General features: G+C 36.4%; 1 protein-coding gene across 5 annotated transcripts in view; it reads left to right on the top strand.

Annotated features, from left to right (window-relative positions):
• FBXL17 (F-box and leucine rich repeat protein 17) overlaps window positions 1-26,455 on the top strand; it is a 527,117-nt gene that overhangs the window by 95,012 nt on the left and 405,650 nt on the right. The window contains exons 5-6 of one of the 5 annotated variants that reach the window (XR_015168387.1): window positions 1,638-1,722; window positions 3,812-5,154. The exons of 3 other annotated variants lie outside the window; for them this stretch is intronic. Coding sequence is in view for 1 of the 2 variants with exons in the window: in XM_086413348.1 (XP_086269474.1) it covers window positions 3,812-3,823 (12 nt within the window). In the remaining variant the exon portion in view is untranslated. Of the gene's footprint in view, window positions 1-1,637; window positions 1,723-3,811; window positions 5,155-26,455 lie in introns of those variants that run through there. One more of the 5 variants, XM_086413348.1, reaches the window with a different exon arrangement.

Raw genomic sequence — 26,455 nt, 5'->3', positions numbered from 1 at the left:
GTCGGCTGCTTCATTTGCTATTATTTTCTCCCATTCTGAAGGCTGTCTTTTCACCTTGCTTATGGTTTCCTTCATTGTCCAAAAGCTTTTAATTAGGTCCCATTTGTTTATTTTTGCTTTTATTTCCAATATTCTGGAGGTGGTTCATAGAGGATCTTGCTGTGATTTATGTCAGAGAGTGTTTTGTCTATGTTCTCCTCTAGGAATTTTATAGTTTCTGGTCTTACGTTTAGATCTTTAATCCATTTTGAGTTTGTTTCTGTGTATGGTGTTAGAAAGTGTTTTGCTGCTGCTGCTAAGTCACTTCAGTCATGTCCAACTCTGTGTGACCCCATAGATGGCAGCCCACCAGGCTCCCCCATCCCTGGGATTCTCCAGGCAAGAACACTGGAGTGGGTTGCCATTTCCTTCTCCAATGCATGAAAGTGAAAAATGAATTCTAGTTTCATTCTTTTACTAGTGGTTGACCAGTTTTCCCAGCACCACTTGTTAAAGAGATTGTCTTTTCTCCATTGTATATTCTTGCCTCCTTTGTCAAAGATAAGGTGTCCATAGGTGTGTGGATTTATCTCTGGGCTTTCTATTTTGTTCCATTGATCTATATTCCTGTCTTTGTGCCAGTACCATACTGTCTTGATGATTGGGGCTTTGTAGTATAGCTTGAAGTCAGGCAGGTTGATTCCTCCAGTTCCATTCTTCTTTTTCAAGATTGCTTTGGCTATTTGAGTTTTTTTTGCATTTCCATACAAATTGTGAAATTATTTGTTCTAGCTCTGTGAAAAATAGCGTTGGTAGCTTGATAGGGATTGCATTGAATCTGTAGATTGCTTTGGTAGTATACTCATTTTCACTATATTGATTCTTCTTAAAAATGAAACATATCTATGAATTCCATAGGTTACCTTATAGAAAAAAAAAAGTTAATGTATATGTAAAAGATACATGTCAGTTTCTGAAAAAAAATTTTTTTGTATTAAAATACCCCACAAAATAAAAGCATTTTATTCCTTGAAGTATTATTTAAACATAGAGCATTTAAATTAAAACATTTCTTAATGGTTCAGTTGGGTTTAAGGGTTTGATGAGGCAAATTATTATCATAAGTACAGTTGTTTAGTTAGAAGAAAATTTTTAGACTTTGTATGTAGGAATTATATTTTGCAAGCATCTTGATTTTTTCAACACTTCTCTCATCCTAAACAATGATAAGCTAATTTACTTTTTAAGAAGGGTTAATTTGAAAGTGATTGTTTCCTGAGGCTAACTCACTTTGGGAGGCTTCTAAGATTAGAAGCCTGATTAAGGTCAGGAAGCAGTATGTGTTTCCAAGTTTAATTTTGGAGTTTTGTTTGAAATGGTTATTCCATAAACCATAGGTGAATCCTCCATCCACCTTTTTGAGAGAAATTTCTCTTCAGTTAACATGAATTGATGTGTTCATAAAGTTATTTTTGACTGCTAATGACTTTAGAGTCATATAGGGATAATCATTACCCTATCTTTGTCTCTATTTTAGTGTAAACTTTTGTTTTTCCTGGGCTGTGTTTGTTTAGTTAAATTGACATTTGTATTTTCAGCTAAGTTAGCCTTGACCAACTGCTTTATTGATTGGTCCAAATTTATGGCATGTTTTTCAGAAAGACTTATGATGGGTTGGCGCAAAGAAATGTCATATTCCAATCACTACATGAGAAATGGTTGGATTCCCTGTCCTACTAGGAGGTATTAAAATTAGTTATCCTGTTATTGTATCTACCACTAAGAATGAGAAATACCTGGATTTTGTTATTAGCAGACTTAAAAACATGATAGATAATTGTAGATCCATGGAAATTATCTTCTAGAACTGATGTGCCAAAGATTTTTGGATCCCAAATTTTTTATGGTTCTCCTAAATAGAAAAATAGTGTCTCTTAGTTATTAACCCATTCCATTTATATTGATACCTAATACATATTTTCCAGGAATAATGCAGTTTTGTTGTTTATAATTCATGCAGGAATAAGTGTTATTTCTCCAGTGTTTGTCTGTTTTCTTGGGGTTGGATCTATGGTAATGCAATTAAAAATACAAAACTTACTACAACTAATTTCCATTGCATTCACATAGTAGTTAGTTAATACAGTGTTTACATTTCTGCCTGTTGGAATTGTAACTTAAAGTGCTGCATATGAAAGATATAAGAATTTTGCATCATGTACAAGCTGTAGTAATTGTGTGCTAAAAGAAATTTAGTAAAATTGCTGGCTTAGATTTGTTTTGCAATTCAAGTGATGTTAACAGTTTTCCATGAAAAGAACTGTTTTGTTCTTAAAATTTCCTTATTAATATGAATTTTTAAAGCTCTTAAACTCATCATAGATTTTTATCGCTTAATTTTTCTGTATAACTCTGTGCCCCCTCCATTTTAAGACAGGGTAATCAGAAAACTGAGCAACAAAGCCAAAGGTGACAATTAATAAGTGGTGGGAATAATAGAGTTCAAAGATCCCTGAGTTTTATCTGATTCTTTTCTTAAAAATCAGTAGACAAAAATCCAGTAAAGAGCTAAAATTAAAATGCTATAGTGGTTACTCCAGGAATCAATTTCATTTCAAAAAAAAAAAACACCTTAGTAGGTTGATTACTTTTTATTATGTTCATGTACATGTATACTACATTTTACTTTCTATAATCTGGCTACAGAATATATTTTAAACTATCAACATTTAAGCATATATACGTATTCTTTAATACTCATTTTATTTTACTAACTACTATCTTTTTTGTAAGTCATTTTGGGTCATCAGTTTTTTGGAACTAGGGGAATTTTACCCTTATATATGTAAAGCAATTGCATATTGACCTTCTTTATAAAAATTTGAGGTAATGAAAATGTAGCCAGAACTACAGATCTTTATTTTTCCTTTCTCTTTGTTGCCTGTTTTTGTGTAACAGAGGCTAGGTGAGTCATTTTATACTAATGAATCATTTTTAGGTCTAGGAGCTGCCCTCTAGGTTTTCTCAAATTGGTACCATAGCAAAATAAAACTAAGCAAAACTTGGTAGAATTAATACCTCTCTTCTGTATATAGAGCACTGTTAAACATACTTTACAGGGAAAAAAAGAACTCCATATGGAGATAATTAAGTAGTATAAAAGAAACAGCTCTTTTATAGTTATTAATTTTTTAACAACTGCCCTATAATACAGTAGATCATTTGGTCCACACACTTAATTAAAACCATTATCTTTCTTTTTGGAAGCATTTATTATACAGTTCCAAAATTGTTCATGAAAACAAAATCATGAATCTACTTGTCTCTAAATTGGGGCACTGAACAAGCAGTGTAAAGAATCCTTCATTTTAGATTGGACTATGTTTTAATTTTCAAATGAATTGAAATTTAATTTGCTGTAATTTTTTTCATCAAATAGAATTGTATCAATTGAGTGAAACTTTTGAAACTTATTTAAGTCCCTAAAAGTTTTTTGAATAAGAGATCTAAGCACTGAATCATTTAATTTAAATAGTAGCACAACCAATGAGTCATTTAAAATGTGTTTTAAAAATTAAAATGAGACACTGATAATATCTCTTTGTGGCTTTAAAAATTTTAAATTCTACTTTAAAAATTACACTAACTCAAAACAGTAATCAGAATTCTTTGTGAGAATGGACACATTCCTTTTGAGCTTTAAGAAATTCATTTTCTGAAACTTTAAATGTAGGGGGTAAATTTGGACGTTTAGGTTCATTTACCCATCACTTCAGATGTTCTGGGAAGAAATATCTAATGATTTTTCCATGACATCTACCCTTTTTTTCAGATTCTCGACTGACATTTTATCGTGTTATTGTGTTCCACGCTATTTAGTTCCTCCTGGATCCTTCCGAATTTCACATGCACTGCTTCAATCAGCTCCTGCAGAGCGGATAACATACCTAGGGACCCAGGTCTTACTGGACAAGCAGCCAATCATGCACAGGGGCAGACTTGGCCTTACATTTTAATTCTTATATTTTTTTGCATTTCAAAGTATAGATATTCATTTTATCTATTAAAAAGTAAAACCCAGTAAGTGTACTGTAGGGAATATTTATCTTACAAAGGAAGGATTATGTAGAAATGAGCCCACCTGCTGGTTTTACTTTCCTTTCCCAGTAATGTTTATATTGTAACTTAGACATTTTTCTGGCTCTACAAATTAGGTATGTCTTTGTTTTCTAGTGCATATTTCTGTTATGTAAACCTGCTTGTACACATGAAGAAAACCAATGTGAAACATTTCTGTTTATGCACAAAGTATACCTTAATGGTATCTTGGGCAGAGGGTAAGAATCTCACCTTTACAAGGGAAGTAGAAATGGTGGATTTGCTTACGGAACTTTAAATTATGTAACTGTAAATTGGGAATTTAGTCTGTATGTCAGAAAGATACAGCCAATTCTGCCATCCGTTTAAAAGAAAAATAAGATTTTGGTGAAATCTTGTCTAAGTGGCTTTAACACTATTAGAGAATTTAAAAAACTGTTATAATAAATCAGACTGTTTTAGAATAGCAAAATAAAGTTGGGGTTACTGTTTCAGATGTATATTCATGTAAAAATTAGGTTTCAGTATTGGCACTTAGGTAACAAAGGAAAATATGATATATTTGTATTTTAATGAAATACTGGCACTATATAAAATGTTAATTTTTAAATCAGTGAGCCAGAATTTCAGTGTGGATAAGGAAAAAGATTGTCATTTTATAAACTGCAAGAATAAATATATGTGTTTTAAATACTGAAGTATTCAGTTTGAAATTTTTGCTTCATTTTGAAAACATGTAAGAACTAAATTAGATTTTTACTTAGTGGTTAATAGCAGTGAATAAATAAACCTGTCTAAAAATTAAAGAATGAATGTAGATTAAGATTTCTGACACTTTAAAATTCTATAAGAGGAAGATTGTATGTTATCAAGGAACATAGTATATTTTGTGTTGATCATTGCTGTTTTAAAAATGTGTATGTTCTATGATTACAATGTTTCCCATACCTCAGACTGAATTTGAGTTGATGTCTTCTTAACGTGATTGGGTTAGTAACCAGTGGCATTTAATTTTTGTAATGCAAAACTTAAGGCTTTAGGTGTTCCCAATAAAACTTTTATATAAGCCTCTTGAAATTGTTTTGTTTAGATTTTAGTTTAAACCTATTTTTATCCTGCTTTATTGCACTCCCTTTCACTAGTAGAGTAGCCACACCCCCTCCTTTTTTTAAATGCAGTGTATACAAAAAGTAATTTTTCTTAGTGTCATAATTTCTTTTTTTTTGTTTTTGCATTTAGGAACCAAATACCATATGCCTTTTTCCTACCTTTGTATTAAGTAGCAAGAAGACTATTACATGAATAGATTAAATTTAGGTCATTTTCTATCATATATCCTATATTATTGCAAAATTTCTGTAGTACTTTGTGTTTCTTTCTCCCAAAGAAGAAAAGAAATTTAGCTATGTAACATAAGTTAAATTTTTATAAACCCCACTTGGGCATTTGTGGTATTGCAAAAGTGAAATTGTTTCATCATGGTTCAAATAAGAAGTAACATAATTGCTTTTGGTGAGAATAGCTTACATTTAGAATCTGCCAGAAAATTGAGTCTTAAGCTGTTTTTACAAATAAAGAATATAATGCCGTATAGAAACCTGAATTTTAAAAAATAGGCTGATTCTATTTTAGCCAAATATCTTAGTTTTTTGTTAGTTTTAAAAACTTTCTAGAAAAGTATAGAATGTTAAGTATTATACTTAATAAGAATTCTAAAGCATGATTTAAGCTGGTATAAAATGACTTTAGTTATTTCTTAATTTATCATGAATACCGGCTAAATTTTAAAAGTTTATTTCTGTGTAAAATTTTACAGTATTGAAAGTTACTTTTTAAAAGAAATGTTTCAGCAACATTTTAAAAACTTTTAACAAAATCTTTTGTGTATGAATGGCAGTCAGTATCAGTTCTAAAATCCTTTTGCAGTGTAACCAAAGTAATTTTGTTCTTCACAGTACAACATTTAAAATAAAGTTTATGCATTGGATTTTTGGACGTTTAAGTTTTAAAATGGCCACATAGTCTTAAACTGATTTCATTGTTTTGGATTCTTTACTGTTTGAGCCACGAGGGAAGCCCGTTTGGAAATACTTTGGGGAATATTTATTCTCTTTATAAATGGAGGTTGAGCACCACCTGTTGGTCAAACTAATGTATTTTAATTTGTGAATTCAGCAAAAATGTTTTTGGTTTAATTGAATGATTGTATTCCTTAACTGCTGATGTCTTGTATATTATATAATGCTGTCATAGTATAGATTTATGTCTAAAAGTTATATTCATGAAATTCATCAGAATGGCTTATTATAGATTATAAAATAATGCACTTTTACCACCTTTACTATTTGAGTCATCACTTTGCTCTTTGCCACTGAATTAGAAAGTTACCCTTTTTTAAGGAAGTGAGTGGTCTCAAGGCTGGGTTTGTTTATGAAGTTTTTTAAAGAAGGTGATTATTTTATGTGCCTCATGTGGAAATTATAATGAGAAAATCAGTTAGACAATTCCTGTGTTATTACCTATGTCTTGGCTTCCCAGGTGGTTCAATGGTAAAGAATCTACAAGAGATGTGGGTTTGATCCTTGGGTGAGGAAGATCCCCAGGAGGAGGAAATGGCAACCCACTCCAGTGTTCTTGCCTGAAAAGTCCCCTTGAAAGAGGAGCCTGGCAGAAAGAGTCAGACACGACTGAGCATGTACCTGTGTGTTAATTTTTAAGAAAATAAAGTCATCTGTTATCTGTTTTTCTTACTTAATAACAAGTTGAAGTTTAAAAACAATGAACTCTTGTATTGAAAATAGCAATTACTAATTTTATTTCAGTTTTATATCTTTTATAATTTAGACGATTGAATGTTTTATTTCATTTGAAATGGATGCTTATAACTAGTATACATTAATAAAGCAAGTTGGTTTTAATAGTTATTAATGTTAATTTTAATATATATTAATACAAAATTAAGAAATAAAGTATTACTCAGAGCAAAGCAGAAAATGTCAAAAGTGACATTTGATACCCCAAGGTATTAAAAATATATTTTCATTTAGACTAAGTATAGAAGGCAGCTGGGGTACTTCTACCACTACTGACATCAAAGTGAGTGCTACAGCTGTATCAAAGTCTTAACCTTCATACATTAATAATGTACAGTAAATAAATCAGTGCTTTTGGGTTTTAGGGAGGTTGATCTTTTTATTTTAGGTCATACTTTCTAAGAAGAAATTATTCCATACTTAGTTTAGATGTATTCATAACAAGAAAATGGTATAAATAAGGGTCAAAGAAAACAAGTTTCAGGAACTTACATTAGTATTTCATATATGGTAACAGAAAGCAGCTCATTTTTTAAAATATGAAAATCAAGACTTGTAGTGTCAGCTATATTGTTTGAAATCATGAATTATACCCCAGTTCCCCTCAATTTCTGTTGCTTTTTTCTGTATCCATTTAATGTTGTCACGTGTAAGTCTTTCAGTGCAGAAATTTCGGACTTGATCCTGTCTCTTATCTTTTCCATCAAACTCAATTTCTCTACTTTGAAAATGACTCTTCATTCTTTCTTCTCTATATTTTCTTTCTGACTACTCTAGAAGGTTTCTAACTAATGTTATTGTCTTCAACCGCTTTTCTTTTCCACCTGTCTTGAGTAACACTGAAGAGTATTTTTGCATTTTTCTTTTGAAACTGAAACACTTGGCTGGACAGAGGAAACAGCCTTTCACGCTCAGTTGCTTACACAGTTGAATCTAATATCCTTAGAACAGCATTCACTGGGACCTTAGCACTTGTTTCTAGTGTGCCTTTCTAGAGTTCCCCTTCACATTCCCACCCTTTGAAACCAGATGTCACCTGCTTTGTGAAGAGTCACTTTGTTGTTTCTGTTGTTCAGTCACCAAGTTGTGTCAAACTCTTTGCAATCCCGTGGACTGCAGCACGCCAGGCTTTCCTGTCCCCCACTATCTCCTGGAGTTTGCTCAAATTCATGTCCATTGAGTCAGTGATGCCATCCAACCATCTCATCCTTTGTTGCCCCATTCTCCTCCTGCACGCAATCTTTCGTAGCATCAGGGTCTTTTTCCAGTGAGTCAGCTCTTCGCATCAGGTGGCCAAAGTATTAGAACTTCAGCATCAGTCCTTCCAATGAATATTTCAATGAGTATTCAGGGTTGATTTCCTTTAGGTTTGATCTTCCTGCAGTCCAGGGGACTCTCAAGAGTCTCCTCCAGGATCACAGTTCAAAAGCATCAATTCTTTGGCACTCAGCTTTCTTTATAGTCCAACTCTCACATCCATACCTGACTACTGGAAAAACCATAACTTTTGACTGTGTGAATTTCTGTTGGCAAAGTGATGCTTCTGCTTTTTAATACACTGTCTAGGTTTGTCATAGCTTTTCTTTCAAGGAGCAAGCGTCTTTTAATTTCATGGCTTTAGTCACCATCTGCAGTGATTTTGGAGCCCAGGAAAGTAAAATCTGCCATTGTTTCTGCCTTTTCCCCATCTATTTGCCATGAAGGGATGGAACTGGATTCCATGATCTTAGTTTTTTTGAATTTTGGGTTTTAAAGCCACCTTTTTCACTCTCCTTCACCTTCATCAAGAGGGTCTTCAGTTCTTTTTCAGTTTCCATCATTAGATTGATATCCTCTGCGTATCTGAGGTTGTTGATATTTCTCCTGGCAATCCTGATTCCAGCTTGGATTCCATCCAGCCCAGCATTTCTCATGATGTACTCTGCATAGAAACTAAATAAGCAGGGTGACAATATATAGCCTTGCCATACTTCTTCCCCAATATTGAACCAGTCCATTGCTCCATGACTAGTTCTAACTATTTCTTCTTGACCTGCATACAGGTTTATCAGGGGACAGGTAAGGTGGGCTGGTATTCCCGTCTCTTTAAGAATTTTCCACAGCTTGTTGTGATCCACACAATCAAAGGCTTTGGCATAGTCAATGAAGCGGAAGTAGATGGTTTTCTGAAATTCCTTTGCTTTTTCTGTGGTCTGACAGATGTTGGCAATTTGATCTCTGGTTCATCTGTGTTTTCTAAATCCTTTGTACACCTGGAAGTGCTCAATTCATGTAATGCTGAAGCCTTGAAGAATTTTGAACATGACCTTACTAGCATGGGAGATGAGTACAATTGTCCAATTGAATATTTGAACAAATTGAATATTTGTTCAGTTCAGTCGCTCAGTTGTGTCCAACTCTTTGCGACCCCATGAATCCCAGTACTCCAGGCCTCCCTGTCCATCACCAACTCCCAGAGTTCACTCAAACTCATGTCCATCAAGTCGGTGATGCCATCCAGCCATCTCATCCTCTGTCGTCCCTTTCTCCTCCTGCCCCCAATCCCTCCCAGCATCAGAGTTTTTTCCAATGAGTCAACTCTTGGTGGCCAAAGTACTGGAGTTTCAGCTTTAGCATCATTCCTTCCAAAGAACACCCAGGACTGATCTCCTTTAGAATGGACTGGTTGGATCTCCTTGCAGTCCAAGGGACTCTCAAGAGTCTTCTCCAGCACCACAGTTCAAAAGCATCAATTCTTCGGCACTCAGCCTTCTTCACAGTCCAACTCTCACATCCATACATGACCACTGGAAAAACCATAGCCTTGACTAGACGGACCTTTGTTGGCAAAATAATGTCTCTGCTTTTGAATATGCTATGTAGGTTGGTCATAACTTTCCTTCCTTAAGGAAAGTTAGTACTGCCTTAGTACTGCCCTTTTTACGAATTTGGATGAGGATTGACCTTTTCTAGTCCTGTGGCTTCTACTCAGTTTTCCAAATTTGCTGGCATGTTGAGTACAGCACTTTCCCAGCATCCTCTTTTGGGATTTGAAATAGCTCAGGTGGAATTCCATCACCTGCTCTAGCTTTGTTTGTAGTGATGCTTCCTAAGGCACACTTGACTTCTCACTCCAGGATGTCTGGCTCTAGGTGAGTGATCACACCATCATGGTCCTCTGGGTCATTAAGATCTTTTTGGTACACTTCTTCTCTGTTCTTCCACCTCCTCTTAATCTCTTCTACTGCTGCTAGGGTCTTGCTGTTTCTATCCTTTGTTGTGCCATCTTTGGATGAAATGTTCTCATGACATGTCCAATTTTCTTTCTCTCTAGTTATAAACTTTTTTCCTATTTCTTTGTATTGTTCAGTTAAGAAGGCTCTCTTCTCTCTCCTTCCTCTTCTCTCAAACTCTGCATTTGGTTGTGTACATCTTTCCTTTCTCTTTTGCCTTCTCTTCTCTTCTTTTCTCAGTTATTTATAAGGTCTCTTCAGGCATCCACTTTGCATTCTTGCATTTCTTTTTCTTTGGGATGGTTTGGTCACCGCATCCTGCACAGGTAGGAACCTCTGTCCATAGTTCTTCAGGCGCTCTGTCTACCAGATCTAATCCCTTGAATCTATTTGTCACTTCCACTGTTTAATCATATGGGGTTTGATTTAGGTCATACCTGAATGGCCTAGTGGTTTTTCCTACTTTCTTCAATTTAAACCTGAATTTTGCTATAAGGAGCTCATGATCTGAGCCACTTTAAGAATTAATTACACCGATTTGAGCTCTTTGAGCAATTGGATCATATTACTAGAAGTCTCTCATAACTAGAAAAGTTATTGGCTTATGTGTGTATAGTTATGAACTCTTTGAAAGCAGTGACTGTGTGTTTTGTTTGTTTGTGTGAACTTTGAGTTGCAAGTCCCAGGTATAGACCTTGGCACAGAAGAGGCTGTAAATTTATAGTAAAGAGTATGAATTCTGGAGCAAGACTGCCTGTGTTCAAATCCCAGCTCTTCTGCTTTGTCCCCTGGAGAAATTTATTTTCTCAACCACTAAATAAATGTGTTTGTATATGTAATATTCTTAGAACAGCACCTGATACATAGTAAACTTACTAAATGCTAACAGTTTTTACTTTAAAAATGAAATAAGCTAGTTAGATAATATATTTTAAATTGAGAAAGTACACAAATTTGAAGCATAGTTCTTAAAGATCTTTTTTTTTGGCAATAAAATGCCACGTTTTATAACTAATTTAAAATATTTCTTTGAATATATGTAAACAATTTTGTTTGAAAATTTCTTAAGAATTGAATTGTGTTAAGTTTAGTAACCTTATACTTAAGACTTTGGAGAATATGCACATGTGTATAAATAACTGTTTAATCATTTATTAGAGTTGTTGCTATATTATGTTATCATAAAACACTCTAACTGTGAACTGTAATGGATATATAGAGAAGTATTGTTTGGAAATACAAGACAAAATTGGCACTTGGTATTTTTAGGTAGATTTTTAAATTAAAAAATGAAAATGTAGCATAGGCTTTTTCTTTTTTTTATCATAGGGTGAGTACAGTCAGTGTCTTCAATTTAATGTTTTGTTCTTATAACTTTTCTATCCTTGTTGAAGTGATGAATTTTTTTTTCATCACTTCTGGCCAAGTTGAAAGTAAAGGTTTTCCTGTTTTCTTTCCTTTGTTCCTGGGCGAGGGAGGGCAGGTGGGATGTAAGGAAATGTCGAGGAACTATTTTTCATACACACGTGCAGTGTTACAGTTAGATCAGATTTCTTCAGCTACTGATTTTTATTCACCATTTGGCATTGGTAAGATGAAGGTTAAAAGCATCCGTTGGGATCTGTGCTTCTGAATCAGACAGTTCTCCTCAAAAATTCATAAAAACATTCATAATGAATGAGAATCACTGAGTAGTGTTAATATTAACTTAGATTGTAAATGCAAAGTATTTTAAATGAGCTTACAACTTCTTGGAATTATAAAATGTATGTATTTCAGACAATAGAGTAAACAAATTTGATCTTCTGTTTGAATTGCATATTTTGCAATCTGGTACCATTGAGTATACACACTGCATAAGTTTTTTAAAATATTATTGATATGTATCATTTTTTTCTATGGTCGAATGCTTTTATTAGAAATAAGTATAAAATTGACCGTCTGTGTTTGCTTAATATTATGTGTGTCTTTATTCAATTATTTTTCGTAATGATTGATACACATTACTTCTGAGTGAGATCCTGTTATAGTGTTTCTAAGTAATGTGTACAGTTTAAGATGAATAATTTAACTGCAGATGGCTTTCTGCTTATTTTTGTATGTTTCATCATGTGGTTATAAAATATAAGGTGATTTAGAAAATATAATTTATTTAGGGGATTTAATTAAACATTTCTGTGTAAATTTAGTTTACAGAGTTTTAAAGTTATATTTTTTTTGTTCAGTAAATTGAAAATTATTCACTCCAGGTTGTATATTCAGAATCAAGTAGGGACATTACAAATTAGAGGAAACATTAATATTCCAGAATTATTTGCTGGGAACAAAATTATGCTCATCTTCATATATGAAAATAGCTTTTAATTATTGGATTTACAACTTTCACACTTAAAGATTAGAAAGATTTTAATCATTTTTAAATGAATAAGCCGCTTAAAATTATTATAAAATATTTCAACTTTATATATAAATCATATTTGTATTTCATTTTATAATGCAGATTCCTTATTGTAAGATGTAATGACTCCTACCCAGAAGTATTTTAATTTCAAAGTATCAGTGATAATTATATTTTCAGATTAATAAGAAGCTAATAGAAATACATAGTATTTATTCTGATGTTTTTTGATGACTGATGAATACTGACACTGTGTTATAAGTCCAGGTTAAATGTTATTTAGGAAGAGAAAGACATTAATAGAGAATTAAAATGCAGTGTTATATGTGCTATATAATAAGTCATGATTCAAAGGAAACTTTAGAGCAGTGCTTGTCTTCTTCAGGGTTCAGAGAAGGTCTTTGTGAGATGATGAGGCTTTGTTTTATCTGAAGAATATTTCCAGTTGGTCATAGAAAGTAAAAAAGGGATTTAGGTTAAGGGAACATTATGTGCAGAGGTGTGGAGGCATTTAGAGAGTACAGCTAGGAAGAGGAGGTTTTGGACCTGTGAGGCTGACTGGAAACGTGGGCTATAAAAGCTCTTTGGATGGTGTGCTAAGAATGTTGGGTTTTATCCTATAAGCATTGGTTGGGCATTAAAGAATTTTTGAGTGGGAGAGTAACATGTACCTATTTGTATTTTCAAAAGGTTTTCTGGTAGAGAGTGAAGGTGGAAAGACCACTCAGTTACTACAGTAGTTAGAGGAAAGATGATGAGTGCGTGATGCAGCCAGGGCGGTGAGCAGAGAGGAGGAAGACTGAGGCAGAGTCAGTCAGCGTGTCCATAACGTTCTGTGGGAGTGCCCGAGAGCAGCTGGCTTCTAGGTTCCCAGGTGGGCGCGCCACTCACTGGCGCAGGGACGGGTGGAGCGAGGACCTGGTTTTGGGAGTTGAGGAGGACTGCCCTAGTGAACAGGTCACGTCTGGGATGTCAGAGGACTCTAGTGTAGGAAACGTGCAGGTGGGGAGTCGGACGTCCAAGATTTGGAGCCCGAGAGAGAGATTTGGAAGTTAGCATGCTGGTTCCAAACTCGTTTCATCAGTTGTTTTTGTTTTTCTGCTAATGACTCTTAAATACAGAGAATAAAGACATTTTAGAAGTTGAATTAGAGAAATTTTGGGAGAATAGATGTCTGTGCATACTCCATTTCAGATCTTAAGGAGACTGTCTGGAATTCGTTTCTGCTGCCTCTTCTCTGCCACTAGCTGTCTCGTGTAGTCAGTGAAGTTGTCCTGAGGGAAAGGAGAGCAGATGATGACCCAGCTTTCCGGATGCTGATAAATTTAGGGAGAGGCCTGATTGTTTAGTGCACCTTCAACTCCCTTGGGTTGGTTATCTGTAGTTTTCTGTTGCACGCATCAGGGTATCTCTCTGTTGGTGAGGGCAGTTGAGAGTTGACTCCAGTAAAATCACTGAAGTGAGCAAGAATAATTGTTTTGATATCACACTACACTCCTGTCATTTATTTCAAGGTTTCAGAAATGAATCTCATCCAGTATTTGATAGCCCAACATTTTATAGGCATTGTATAATATTATACACGAATATGGGTCTTTTGGATGCTGTGTTCTTTCCAGGACAATTTAAGTCTGTACTTCACTTGTTTTAAATGAAATTACCTATGTTACCATCCTTATTTGGACTTTTGAAGTCTTAATATTCTGTGTATCTTGGAAGTGTTTTGTTAGATTTTAAATTATGATATGTGAAATATATAGAAAAGCAAGATTAAACATATTAACATTAATCTTATTATCATATATGCTTGAGATTACTAAATAGTCTATCAATTTACAGAACATAATTTAAATGCCATTTGCAATAAAAAAAATCCCCAACAATAAATACCGGGGACTAAATCCAACAAAAGATGTGTATGACCTTTATGGAAGAAATTATACAATTTCATTGAACCTAAGAAGCTAAATAAGAGCTACCTAAATAAGAGCAACCTAAGAGCTAAATAAATGGAGAGGGATACTATGCTTTTGAATGGGAAAGTATAAGAATAGAAATTTTCTCCCAAATAAATCTAATAAGTTCAGTAATGAAAGTCTGATCAAAATCCCACCTAGTATTTTTTTTTTTTTACAGCATTACATAGTCTAACTTTAAAATTGATATGGAAGGGGCAAGAAGAGCCAGATAATTTTGAAGAACAGTGTGAGTGAACTTACCCCATCACATACTAAGGTTTATGCTCTGTCCCACAAAGCAGTAGTTAATTCACTAGGGTGCTAATGGCCCAGGTAAACTAGTGGACTAGTTTGCCTTTGCGCCCTTGTTTCCTGGCTCCTCTTTGTACACAACTACGTGCCAGCCTACCTGAGCTATACATGCCACATTCATGCCTTGAGAATTTCAGTTCTGTGCCTTGGGTTGCCATTCTGTACAGAATTCCCTTCATCCTTGTCTACTCTACTTCACTGAATCTAAGAGCATTGTTATTTTACAGTGGCACCCCACTCCAGTACTCTTGCCTGGAAAATCCCATGGACGGAGGAGCCTGGTGGGCTGCAGTCCATGGGGTTGCTAAGAGTTGGACACAACTGAGCCACTTCACTTTCACTTTTCACTTTGATGCATTGGAGAAGGAAATGGCAACCCACTCCAGTGTTCTTGCCTGGAGAATCCCAGGGATGGGGGAGCCTGGTGGGCTGCCATCTATGGGGTCGCACAGAGTTGGACACAACTGAAGCGACTTAGCAGCAGCAGCAGCAAGAAAAAATGTTGTCTGTTAAACTGATACATCATCATTGCAGGATACATTGTTTCAGAGAATATTTAAAATGCCAGTGTCTCCACAAAACTTAATCCCTCATTTCTCTTGAGTGAAGTGAAGTGAAAGTCACTCAGTAGTGTCTGACTCTTTGTGACCCCATGGACTGTAGCCTGTCAGGCTCCTCTGTTCATGGAATTCTCCAGGTCAGAATACTGGTTCTGCAGTCTTAAACTCCAAGCTCCAGTCTCTTATATAAAAATCTGGATAACAGAAATTGCCTTACAGAGTTGCTTAAGGGTCAAGATAATATTCTTAAAGCAACTATCACATGATTCACTGTAGTGCTCAATATTTGGTAACTCTTGTTCATACTAGAATTGTAGAAAACACACACTTTCAGAAATGGAAAATTCAGTGGAAAAGCCTTCAGACATATCTGCCATTCTGTACAGCTTCTGCAAAAAAGATATAAATAAATGATGTACAAATTCTTAGGGAATTTACTTGCAGGTAAGAGAAATGGGCTTCCTAGTGGCTCAGATGGTAAAGAATCCACCTGCAATGTGGGAGACCTGGGTTCGATCCCTGGGTTGAGAAGATCCCCTGGAGGAGTGTATGGCAGCTCACTCCAGTGTTCTTGCCTGGAGCATCCCACAGGCAGAGGAGTCTGGCGGGCTGCAGTCCATGGGGTCACACAGAGTCGAACAGGACTCAGGCAGCTCAGTACACACATGTGCCAAACACTCCACCTGCAGCAGCTCACTTAATTCACAAAGTAACATAATCAGGTAGACACTGCTGTTACCCATATTTTTCACATGAAAAAATGGAGGTGAAGAGTCGGTAAGTCATTTGTACGTGGTGTCATTGCTGGTTAATAGAGAAGTTCCAGTTTGAAACAGATTCTGCACCCTTCCCTCTCTGTTTAGGATTTCTGTTTTTAAACTTGGTATAAATGATTATCAGTAGTTTGCAACTTTCTTTTCTACTCCCAATATCCTTTTTGTTATTTTGTCAGTGTTGATTCATGTGGTTCCACTTCATTCAATAATTTAAGAAATTTTTAGAAAACTCAGTGCACATAGTTTAAAAAGTCAAAATATGTTAGGTTTAGAATGAAAAATGGGCAGCTCCCTTTTCATTCCTTAGATGCACAGAGATAACTGCTTTCAATATTTTGTTTGTGTTTCTCCTTTTTATTTACCTCTATATCCTGAAATTCATACTACTATTTTCTGTTACTATTTGCAGTTTTAATTACATAGTGTCTTTCTACTATGAAAATTATTTAAAATATTTAGCATGTTATTATTATTTAGCATATTTCCCCCCTCTCCCCCGACTGTACTCTGCTTCCTTTTCTTCTCTGCTCCTCTTCCATTATATTTAGACCATGCTGTTATGACTATGAACATTCACAACACAGCTGTATAATGTACTGTGCTCACTTTTTGCCCTTGTGTAAATTTTCTTGAGTTACTGACTTCCCCCCCATTAGCTTGGTTTTCTTTGTACCAGTTACTAGTTCTTACCCTGAATTCTGACAGAACTATAAACTCTTTTCAATATGACGAAGCTGATAACATAAAGCAAGAGTGTGTCTGTGTGTTCTGGTTAGAGACATTGCTCCGGGAGTCCTAAGCCTGCTTCAGTGTAGAGTTCTCCTGTCTCTTCTGCGTTAGACCCATTTCCTGATTTCTGTGTTTTCCTTTTACCTTTTTTACTTCCTCAGTTTTAATTCCAGCAGTGGTTTCTTGAGAAAGCATGCGTGGAGTTTATATTCCCTACTTCCCCCACCCTGAAAGTTTAAGGTGATATTTTATGTAGAGTTAATTCTCTAAATCCAGTAAAATCTGATGTTTTTTCAAATTGCCCAATAGTAAATAAAAGTTGTTTATTCTTATCCTGTGGTTAAATAGTTTAGGAGGAAAAATGTTAGGAAGTGCTAGCTTGTGGAAACTTTGCCCCTCCAGTTAAGCACTATCAAAGATTTCAGGTTATTTGAGTTTAATAAGTGGATAAAATACATGGAGATTTAGAGAAGACATAGTTAATACAACTAATTATATAGAAGAGGTACTGTCAATTACAAAGCAGTGTCATGCCTCTGTTTTCATTGATACAATGGATTTAAGTAATTCTTGGCTTAAATGAAAACATTTAAATTGTAGTGTTTAGAGGCAGTTAGAAGCTAATTTCCATATGAAGATGTTCAAGGTACAGTCTAAATATAGATAAATTTTAAAATGTCTTTTCTAATTGCCTGAGGAAAAAATTTAACCAGAGTATGCATGTAGGCTTGTCTTTTATGGTTTTTAAGTGGAAGCTTTCTGTTTCTGACATTGTGGAGAAGCCTTTTCACATAAATAACCTCCCATAAGTCATTTCAAAATGTCTAAGTAAGGGCCTGAATAATTTTTTTCTTGAGTAGTCTGCAAATGACATCTCAGTCATTAACTACTTTAGGATAAAAGCATTTTGCTAACATTGAACTTCACTCAAAATTCTTAACTTGTTTAGATTGGCATCTGCTGTTTATAGTATTGTATTTGGCTTGTTTGTTAGATGTCTTTTTTTCTTTCCTTAGAAAGAAATTTTACTGTTAGTTTGTCAGACATCATTGTAAATAGGGGGATAAAAATCGTGGTGGTAGATTGCAGTGTTTTATACTGAGCATTATTGATCCATAAAGACTTACAATATATTATTCTAAGATTGTCATTGCTAGAAAGGCTTGAGGAAGGATTAAGAAACTACATTGACAGAAGTCATCATTTTAATGACAGGCAATTTAGTGTGAGGTAACTGAAGCAGGGAAAAAAGCAATCAATCATCACAGCAAGGATTTTCACAAATGTTTACCAGTCTATAATGAATGTTGTGTAGATCATCAAGGTCATTTGATAGCATCTCTGAAAGTAATGTTTTCATATTCTAACAAAGCAATTCAAATATTTAAAATAAGCTACTATGTCCACTTTATAAAGTTTTGTGGCACTATGAAGTGATGAAATAGAAAGGATTAAAAAGTTTGGAAATAGGAAAAAAAATCCAGTTAATTCATTAAGCATTTCATTTCATCCTTGAAAATAGACATGTTTTCTCTCCAAGTGATAGTTTACTCAAATCTTTGGCTGAAGAATACATACACATAAAAGATAGTTTTATATTGGATCACACTTACTTTCTTGTTTTTTTGTTTTCAAGTTTTAATGCTGTGTTAAAGTTTACATTTTAATATCTTCAAATTAATTTCCCTGGATTACTTTGAAGGGATAATCTGCATTCAGATGATCAGTATCAAGTCTCTTTTGTTTGGAGTCCTCATCCACAGTAGTTCTGGGATTGTAAATGGGAAGGAGTGCTGAGTTAGGACGGAGACTGGCCCAGAGAAGGAAGTCAGAGGAGGTGTTTTCCAGCGTGCATCCTGGGCTGCTTACGGAATCCCTGGTTGCTGAAGCCATGTAGTTAGTTTGGGGTTGAAATCTAGGCTCTGTCCTTAAGGTATGGGTGATCTAATCCAGAGCCATAAATCTTCCTTTGTCCTCATTTCTGTTTGTGCAGAATGGGAATAATACCTTGCCCAGGTGGTGGTTGTGGAGGTTAATCTCACAGCTTTTGTAGGGGGGTCGCAAAGAGTGGGGCGTGACTGAGCACCTGCACAGCAACAGCGTGGTTCTGGACGCAGGGTAGTGCTGCGGAGATGCTGGCTCACGCCTTCCTCCTCTGTCGGAGAGCAGAGAGAGCAAAGCACTGGTCTCTTTAGTGGTTACAGAGGCGGGCTGAAGGGAGGCATTGTTACTAGTCGACATTTCAGGAAAATAAGAGTGGATCACAGCGGCTTTACCATAGGCCACGCTGCCGAGAAGGTGAAAATTGTGATGCGTTTTTAAAGTTTTTCTTTTTTTTTTTTTAATAATGATTTCATATAACTGTTTGGATTTAAATTATACCCCCCACCTCCACCTAAACAAAAACTTGACTTTTAAAAAAGTAATATTTTAATTGAAGGATAATTGCTTTACAGAATTTTGTTGTTTTCTGTCAAACATCAGCATGAATCAGCCATAGGTATACATATGTCCCCTCTCTCCTGAACCTCCCTCCCATCTCCTTTGATCAAATGGTTTGTTGGAATCTTGGGTCTTAGGCACCACCTCCGCCAACCAGAACTCTTGTTGTAGTTTATGGGGCAGGACATATACTTGTCATCTACTTTGTGAGGTACACATTTGCATTTCGTTCAGCATTCTTGATAGGTCATCTTAAAGGTCTGCCTGTCTCTGTCCGTGTATATTTTATATATAAATTCCGAGTGAATTGATGATTGTGGATGTGGTGTTCATTCTGATGAGCAACTCCGATTTGGGGTTACAGAACCTGGACTTTAATTGTGATTTAGTCACTTCCCTTGTGTGGATTTGGGTGGCTATTTAACCTTTCTGTTCTTCCCTTATTTCCTTAATTAGGATGATAATAGTACTGGCATTTGTGGTGTCATTTTTAGATGACTTAGGTATCTTGAGACAGAAGAACAAAGCTGGAGTCCTCATGCTCCCTGATTTCAAGCTATATTACAAAGCAGTAGTAGTCAGATCAGTACGATGTTGGCATAAACACAGGCACAGATTTAATGGAACAGAGTTGAGAGAACCCAGAAGTCAACCTGCGTGTCTGTGGTCCATTGGGCCTCCCTGCTGGCTCAGTGGTGAAGAAGCCACCTGCTAATGCAGGAGGCGGACTTTCGATCCCTGGGTCAGCAGGTCTCCTGGCGAAGGAAATGACAACCCATTCTAATATTCTTGCCTGGGAAATCCCATGGACTGAGCTTGGCAGGCTACTGTCCATGGGGCTGCAAAAGAGCAGGACACGACTTGGTGACTAAACAGCACAGCAACATATGGTCCATTAATTTATGACAAGGAGCCAAGAATATAAAATGGAGAAAGGACAGTCACTTAAATAAATGGTGTTTGGAAAACTGGATCCCTTATCTTACACAGTACACAAAAACTAACTCAAAATGGATTAAAAGCTTGAAAAACATAGGCAATAAGCTTCTTGATACTGGTCTTGGCAATGATTTTTTGGATTTGACACTAAAAACCAGGGCAACCAAAGCAAAAATAAACAAATGGGAGAAGATCAAACTAAAAAGCTTCACAGCAGAGAAAACCATCAACAAAATGTAAAGACAACCTGTCTAATGGGAGAAAAATATTTGCAAATCACCTATCTGATAAGGGGTTAATAATATCCAAAATATATAAAGAGCTCATTCAACTCAGTACCAAAAAAATCCAGCTAAAATGGACAGAAGATATCTCAAGTATTAATAAGAAAGATATGAAAAAGTCGAGACACAGAAAGTGCTTCATATTTATTAATTATAATTATTTTTCCATACTGTATAGATTATTTTATTTTTATATACACATACACACATGTATAAAAATATTCATAACATTACTTTTTACAGTTAGGAGGCTCATGATATATGTAATAGGTTTTTGACAAAGAGAATATTGGTTTTTCTCCTAAGTATTTTGGAAGGATTTTTCCAACTGAGTGAAAGGATCTACATGAAATATTAAGATTTCACAAAAGGATACATGGTGCAACCTTGCATTTATAACTATCTCTCAGCATGTTATTTACAGTTGTTGTTTTATAGTGCATAATTTATTGGTAGGTATATCCCCAAGTCATAAACCACATACCAGAACACAGATGTGTTCTTAAGAAATTGGCTATAAAAAGAGTTTTTTTTTTGATAAAAAGAGTTTTATTTGTATTAGAAGCCCATCTTTCATAGTGAGTGGGTTGGTGCACCTTCCCATTTTTTCCTCCATAGTTTGAATCTGTGCTGTAATGAATAAAGAGAACTCTTGTGACCAGGTGTCGAGGGCTCACCAACTATCTTAACTTCCTTTGTTCTTCCGTGTGTGTGTGTGTGTGTGTGTGTGTGTGTGTGTTCCTCTCTGTTGTAGTTACTAGATTTCTGAATGAGTAGAGAGAGAACAGAAAAAGCCAGAGAGCCCATTTATATCATGGACTAAGTCTTGGGTTTGGAGCAAACTTCCTCCCTAATTTCAGCCCTCCTTACCCAGCAGTGATTCTTTCTAGCCCAGGCTTAGGGTCTGAAACAGAAGATGCTTGTGATGAATACAAATAAATGCACGGATGAGATGACCTTCCCTTTCTTTAGCTGTAGTTTTCTTTTCTCATTGCAAACAAATACTGGATGTAAAGTGAAGGGAGGAGAGGCCTCTCCCACCCGTGAACGCTACTTGGGCGTTTGTGGGGTTAATAGAGAAGACAGGTCTTTTAATAGGGAAGAAGGCTCCAGGTTTAACAGTTTATTTCAGTCGTTCACTAGGGAAAGTCAGAGTACCAGCTGGGTTTTTACCACGATTTGCTTAGGTATAGGTACTGATTTTCATTAACCACTTTCTTTCCTGTGCCATTCTTTGTTTTTTTGCACTGTTTTACTTACTAAATCATTTCTGTTTATCGTGTAATTATGTGGAAAGGAGATGAGTCCCATGAGTTCCTGTGCATGCCAGGCTATGAGCGGGGAGGGGGAGGGGAAGGAGGGGGAGAGGGGTGTGTACTGAGGATAGATAGACCTCGGCACCGAATTTCAGCAACCTATTATGCTTTATTTTATGTGATTTTTTGCCCCCTACTGATAATATTAAAATAAAATATTGTTAACAGAACTTTGTATAAAGTTAATACTGAGAGGAAATTTTAAGTGGCGTTCATTCTCAAGGTTAATGACTAATGAATGCTCTGTTTCTTTAGTTTTAATAGATGAATTTCCTTGGGGACATGAGGTTTTTTAAATAATCTAAAGTGTGACTCCTTTTCATTTTATTGTAATGGTTGTGCAATCCACAGTTTAGCTGCATTTGTAAATGTGCGCGGGGAGCACCCTTCTTGAGATCTGCCGGTGGAATGGAGTGTAAAGAAGTCATCACTTCTTTGTGGGATGTCTGCAGACACAGAGTTTCTCAGTATTCAAGGTGCCCTTTTTGTTCTTGTGAGCTCCTGCTGTTTCTTCCGAATCTTACCATTTATATGGCAGCATGCCTGGCAGCCCTTCTTTCTACCTCTCCTCAGATGTCTTCTAGGTTCTTGGAGATTGTTTACTTCTCTGTTTTTTAATCTATATGTTTGAAAACTCTATTTCAGAGTCGTTGAGGAAACCTTTCAGCTTTGGGTATTTGCCGGTGCTGCTTTTGCTTTTATTTTGCGGGGACCTGATGAGTCTGTTTCTGAGGGGGCTATAGCCATACCACTTTGCACTGAGATTTGTAGTAACAGAAGGAGGAATTGTGTTTTAGGGCCCTACCAAAGTTTTACTTGGTATTTCTAGTAATAATTTGTTGAGAAAAAACTCATCTAAAAGATTTCAGGAACATTTTTCTTTGAATATCTGTTTTTGTGGTAGTTTTGTCTTAGGTGCTGGAGATTCAGTGGTGAATAGTACATGGTCCTCTCTTTGTTTTTTTGGGGAGATATGAGTCTGGGTGGTGGAAGAGGGGCAGGGAAAGAGAGGAGATATAATACCCACATTTTCATATTCTTGCCTCACCCCAGATCGCTACAGGTTGGAGAATCAAGATTCTTCTTTTGTGCCCAGCTTTATGATGATAAGAAAAATACTTATAAATGAAAGGATTTAGAGGGGATGAATAGGCAGAGCACAGAGGATTTTTCAGGGCAGTAAAATACTCTCTGTGATACCATAATGATGGAGACGTCATTATACATTGTCTAAACACACGGGATGTGCTCCAGCACTAAGAGCGGGTCATAATTAAAATAAGAACTTAGGGCGACTGTGACGTGTCAGAGTAGGTTCATTACAGCACTAAGAGTGGGTCATAATTAAAATAAGAACTGTGGGCGATTGTGATGTGTCAGAGTAGGTTCATCAGCTGTAACAAATATATATATATATCAAAATACTCTGGTGGGCATGTTGATAATGGTGAAGACCACGCATATGTGTGAGGGCAGGAAATATACGGGAAACGTCTACACTTCCCTGTCAGGTTTTCTCTGAACCCCAAGCTATTCTTAAAAAATAAAGTCTCATCAAAAATAAAGGAATTCACATAGTTCTTCATTTGTATCCAATATAATTAAGTTTGACGAAGTTAGTCTTTCTGTGTACATTCTTCCTATTAAGTTCTTCAGATTATTCCTGTCTTGAATTATCTCTAGATAATGCTCTCAGTACTCATATAAGTTAAGGACTGAAAGCTTTCATAACAGTATAAGGAAAGTGTACGTTCCGAGATAATTTAATTTATACAGTCAATTGCAAAGTCCTTAAGTTAAAAACCTACAGAAAGAGTTATAACAAGCAACAATTTACATCAACTCTTGTTAGTAGTGTTTGTATATCTTTACAGAAGATGAATTTCTCCCCTCTAAAGTCATTTTTTCCCCCAAAGGTTGAATTCTGACTTTTTAGTTTGACACTTAAAAGTAAATTGAACATAGTTCTGATTGAACAGTTTATCAGGGAAGGAGTGAAGAATCAGGCTTTCTGCAGTGACTGAAGTATTGTGCCAAGTGGCTGATGCATCTCCGAAGAAAAACATGAGAATTTATATAATCTAAAGTTCTGGTCCTTTTCTGATAACGTTGAACCAGAGCCGTTTCATAGTTACAGATTTGCCTTTAAACCTTACACTTTGAGATAAAATGCTTTGAAAGCAAAAAGGGGAAAGTGCTGGGTGAAGTTTGGTATAAAAACCATGGCGCACACACGCCTGTGTGCAGAGACACACACCCCACTCCACTAAAATTCTTGCCTCTTTGGAGTAAAATGAGAATAGAAATGTCACTTACTCATGATTTATTCATGAACAGTTTATCCAGTTTACTGATCATTCAGATCCTTTATTTCTCTTTATTCTTCCCCTCTCCCCTGTTTCTCACCTCTAACTTCCTACCAGTAAACTTCTAGTTTTTCTTTTTCATTACTAACTCTTTACCTATCAGAGGGTGGAACATGCTTGGGACACACAATAATTTAAATTAGCCAGCTTTGTACCTTGTTAACAGCTCCTGAACTAAAAACCAGACCTTGGTGGGAACTGTTTTTGGCATATAGCTTTTTTTTGCCATCTCTGTTTATAATGGATAAATTAAAGTTAATTTTTCAATAATAACATTTAGAAAATATATTTGAAATGAAAAGGACATAATCAAGCATTTTAGGGATAGATCTCCACACAAATGTAGCTTTCTCAGATGGATCTTCCACAGTGATTTAGTCACCAAGTTGTGTCTGACTCTTATGACCCAATGGACCATAGCTCCTCAGGCTCCTGTGTCCATGGGATTCTCCAGGCAAGTATACTGGAGTGGGTTGGCATTTCCTTCTCCAGGGGATCTTCTTTCAGTTCAGTTCAGTTCAGTCTCTCAGTCGTGTCCAACTCTTTGTGACCTCATGAATTGTAGCACGCCAGGCCTCCCTGTCCATCACCAACTCCCAGAGTTCACTCAGACTCACGTCCATCGAGTTGGTGATGCCATCCAGCCATCTCATCCTCTGTCGTCCCCTTCTCCTCCTGCCCCCAATCCCTCCTAGCATCAGAGTCTTTTCCAATGAATCAACTCTTCGCATGAGGTGGCCAAAGTGCTGGAGTTTCAGCTTCAGCATCATTCCTTCCAAAGAAATCCCAAGGCTGATCTTCTTCAGAATGGACTGGTTGGATCTCGTTGCAGGCCAAGGAACTCTCAAGAGTCTTCTCCAACACCACAGTTCAAAAGCATCAATTCTTCGGCGCTCAGCTTTCTTCACAGTCCAACTCTCACATCCATACATGACCAGTGGAAAAACCATAGCCTTGACTAGATGGACCCTTTGTTGGCAAAGTAATGTCTCTGCTTTTCAATACACTTATCTAGGTTGATCATAACCTTTCTTCCAAGGAGTAAGCGTCTTTTAATTTCATGGCTGCGGTCACCATCTACAGTGATTTTGGAGCCCCAAAAAATAAAGTCTGACACTGTTTCCACTGTTTCCCCATCTATTTCCCATGAAGTGATGGGACCAGATGCCATGATCTTTGTTTTCTGAATGTTGAGCTTTAAGCCAACTTTTTCATTCTCTTTCACTTTCATCAAGAGGCTTTTTAGTTCCTCTTCACTTTCTGCCATAAGGGTGGTGTCATCTGCATATCTGAGGTTATTGATGTTTCTCCCGGCAATCTTGATTCCAGCTTGTGCTTCTTCCAACGCAGCGTTTCTCATGATGTACTCTGCATAGAAGTTAAATAAGCAGGGTGACAGTACACAGCCTTGATGTATTCCTTTTGCTATTTGGAACCAGTCTGTTGTTCCATGTCCAGTTCTATGTAGCCCTAATAGAGCAACCCAAGTCTTTCTTTATCTTTTCACTTAACTTTATCTTCATGGGACTGACTGACTGACCTGAGTCCCATGTTTATTAGGACTGACTGACTGACTGACCTGAGTCCCATGTTTATTAGGACTGACTGACTGACTGACTGACCTGTGTCCCATGTTTATTAGGACTGACTGACTGACCTGAGTCCCATGTTTATTAGGACTGACTGACTGACTGACCTGAGTCCCATGTTTATTAGGACTGACTGACTGACTGACCTGAGTCCCATGTTTATTAGGACTGACTGACTGACTGACCTGAGTCCCGTGTTTATTAGGACTGACTGACTGACTGTCCTGAGTCCCATGTTTATTAGGACTGACTGACTGACTGACCTGAGTCCCATGTTTATTAGGACTGACTGACTGACTGTCCTGAGTCCCGTGTTTATTAGGACTGACTGACTGACTGACCTGAGTCCCGTGTTTATTAGGACTGACTGACTGACTGTCCTGAGTCCCATGTTTATTAGGACTGACTGACTGACTGACTGTCCTGAGTCCCATGTTTATTAGGACTGACTGACTGACTGTCCTGAGTCCCATGTTTATTAGGACTGACTGACTGACCTGAGTCCCGTGTTTATTAGGACTGACTGACTGACTGACCTGAGTCCCACGTTTATTAGGACTGACTGACTGACTGTCCTGAGTCCCGTGTTTATTAGGACTGACTGACTGACTGACTGTCCTGAGTCCCATGTTTATTAGGACTGACTGACTGACTGTCCTGAGTGCCATGTTTATTAGGACTGAC

Source organism: Bos grunniens, chromosome 7 (genome assembly GCF_055505025.1).
Source record: "Bos grunniens cultivar Pamir isolate PY7600 chromosome 7, Bosgru_T2T1.0, whole genome shotgun sequence".
Classification (NCBI taxonomy): domain Eukaryota; kingdom Metazoa; phylum Chordata; class Mammalia; order Artiodactyla; family Bovidae; genus Bos; species Bos grunniens.
This window is presented reverse-complemented; position numbering and strand designations above follow the sequence as displayed.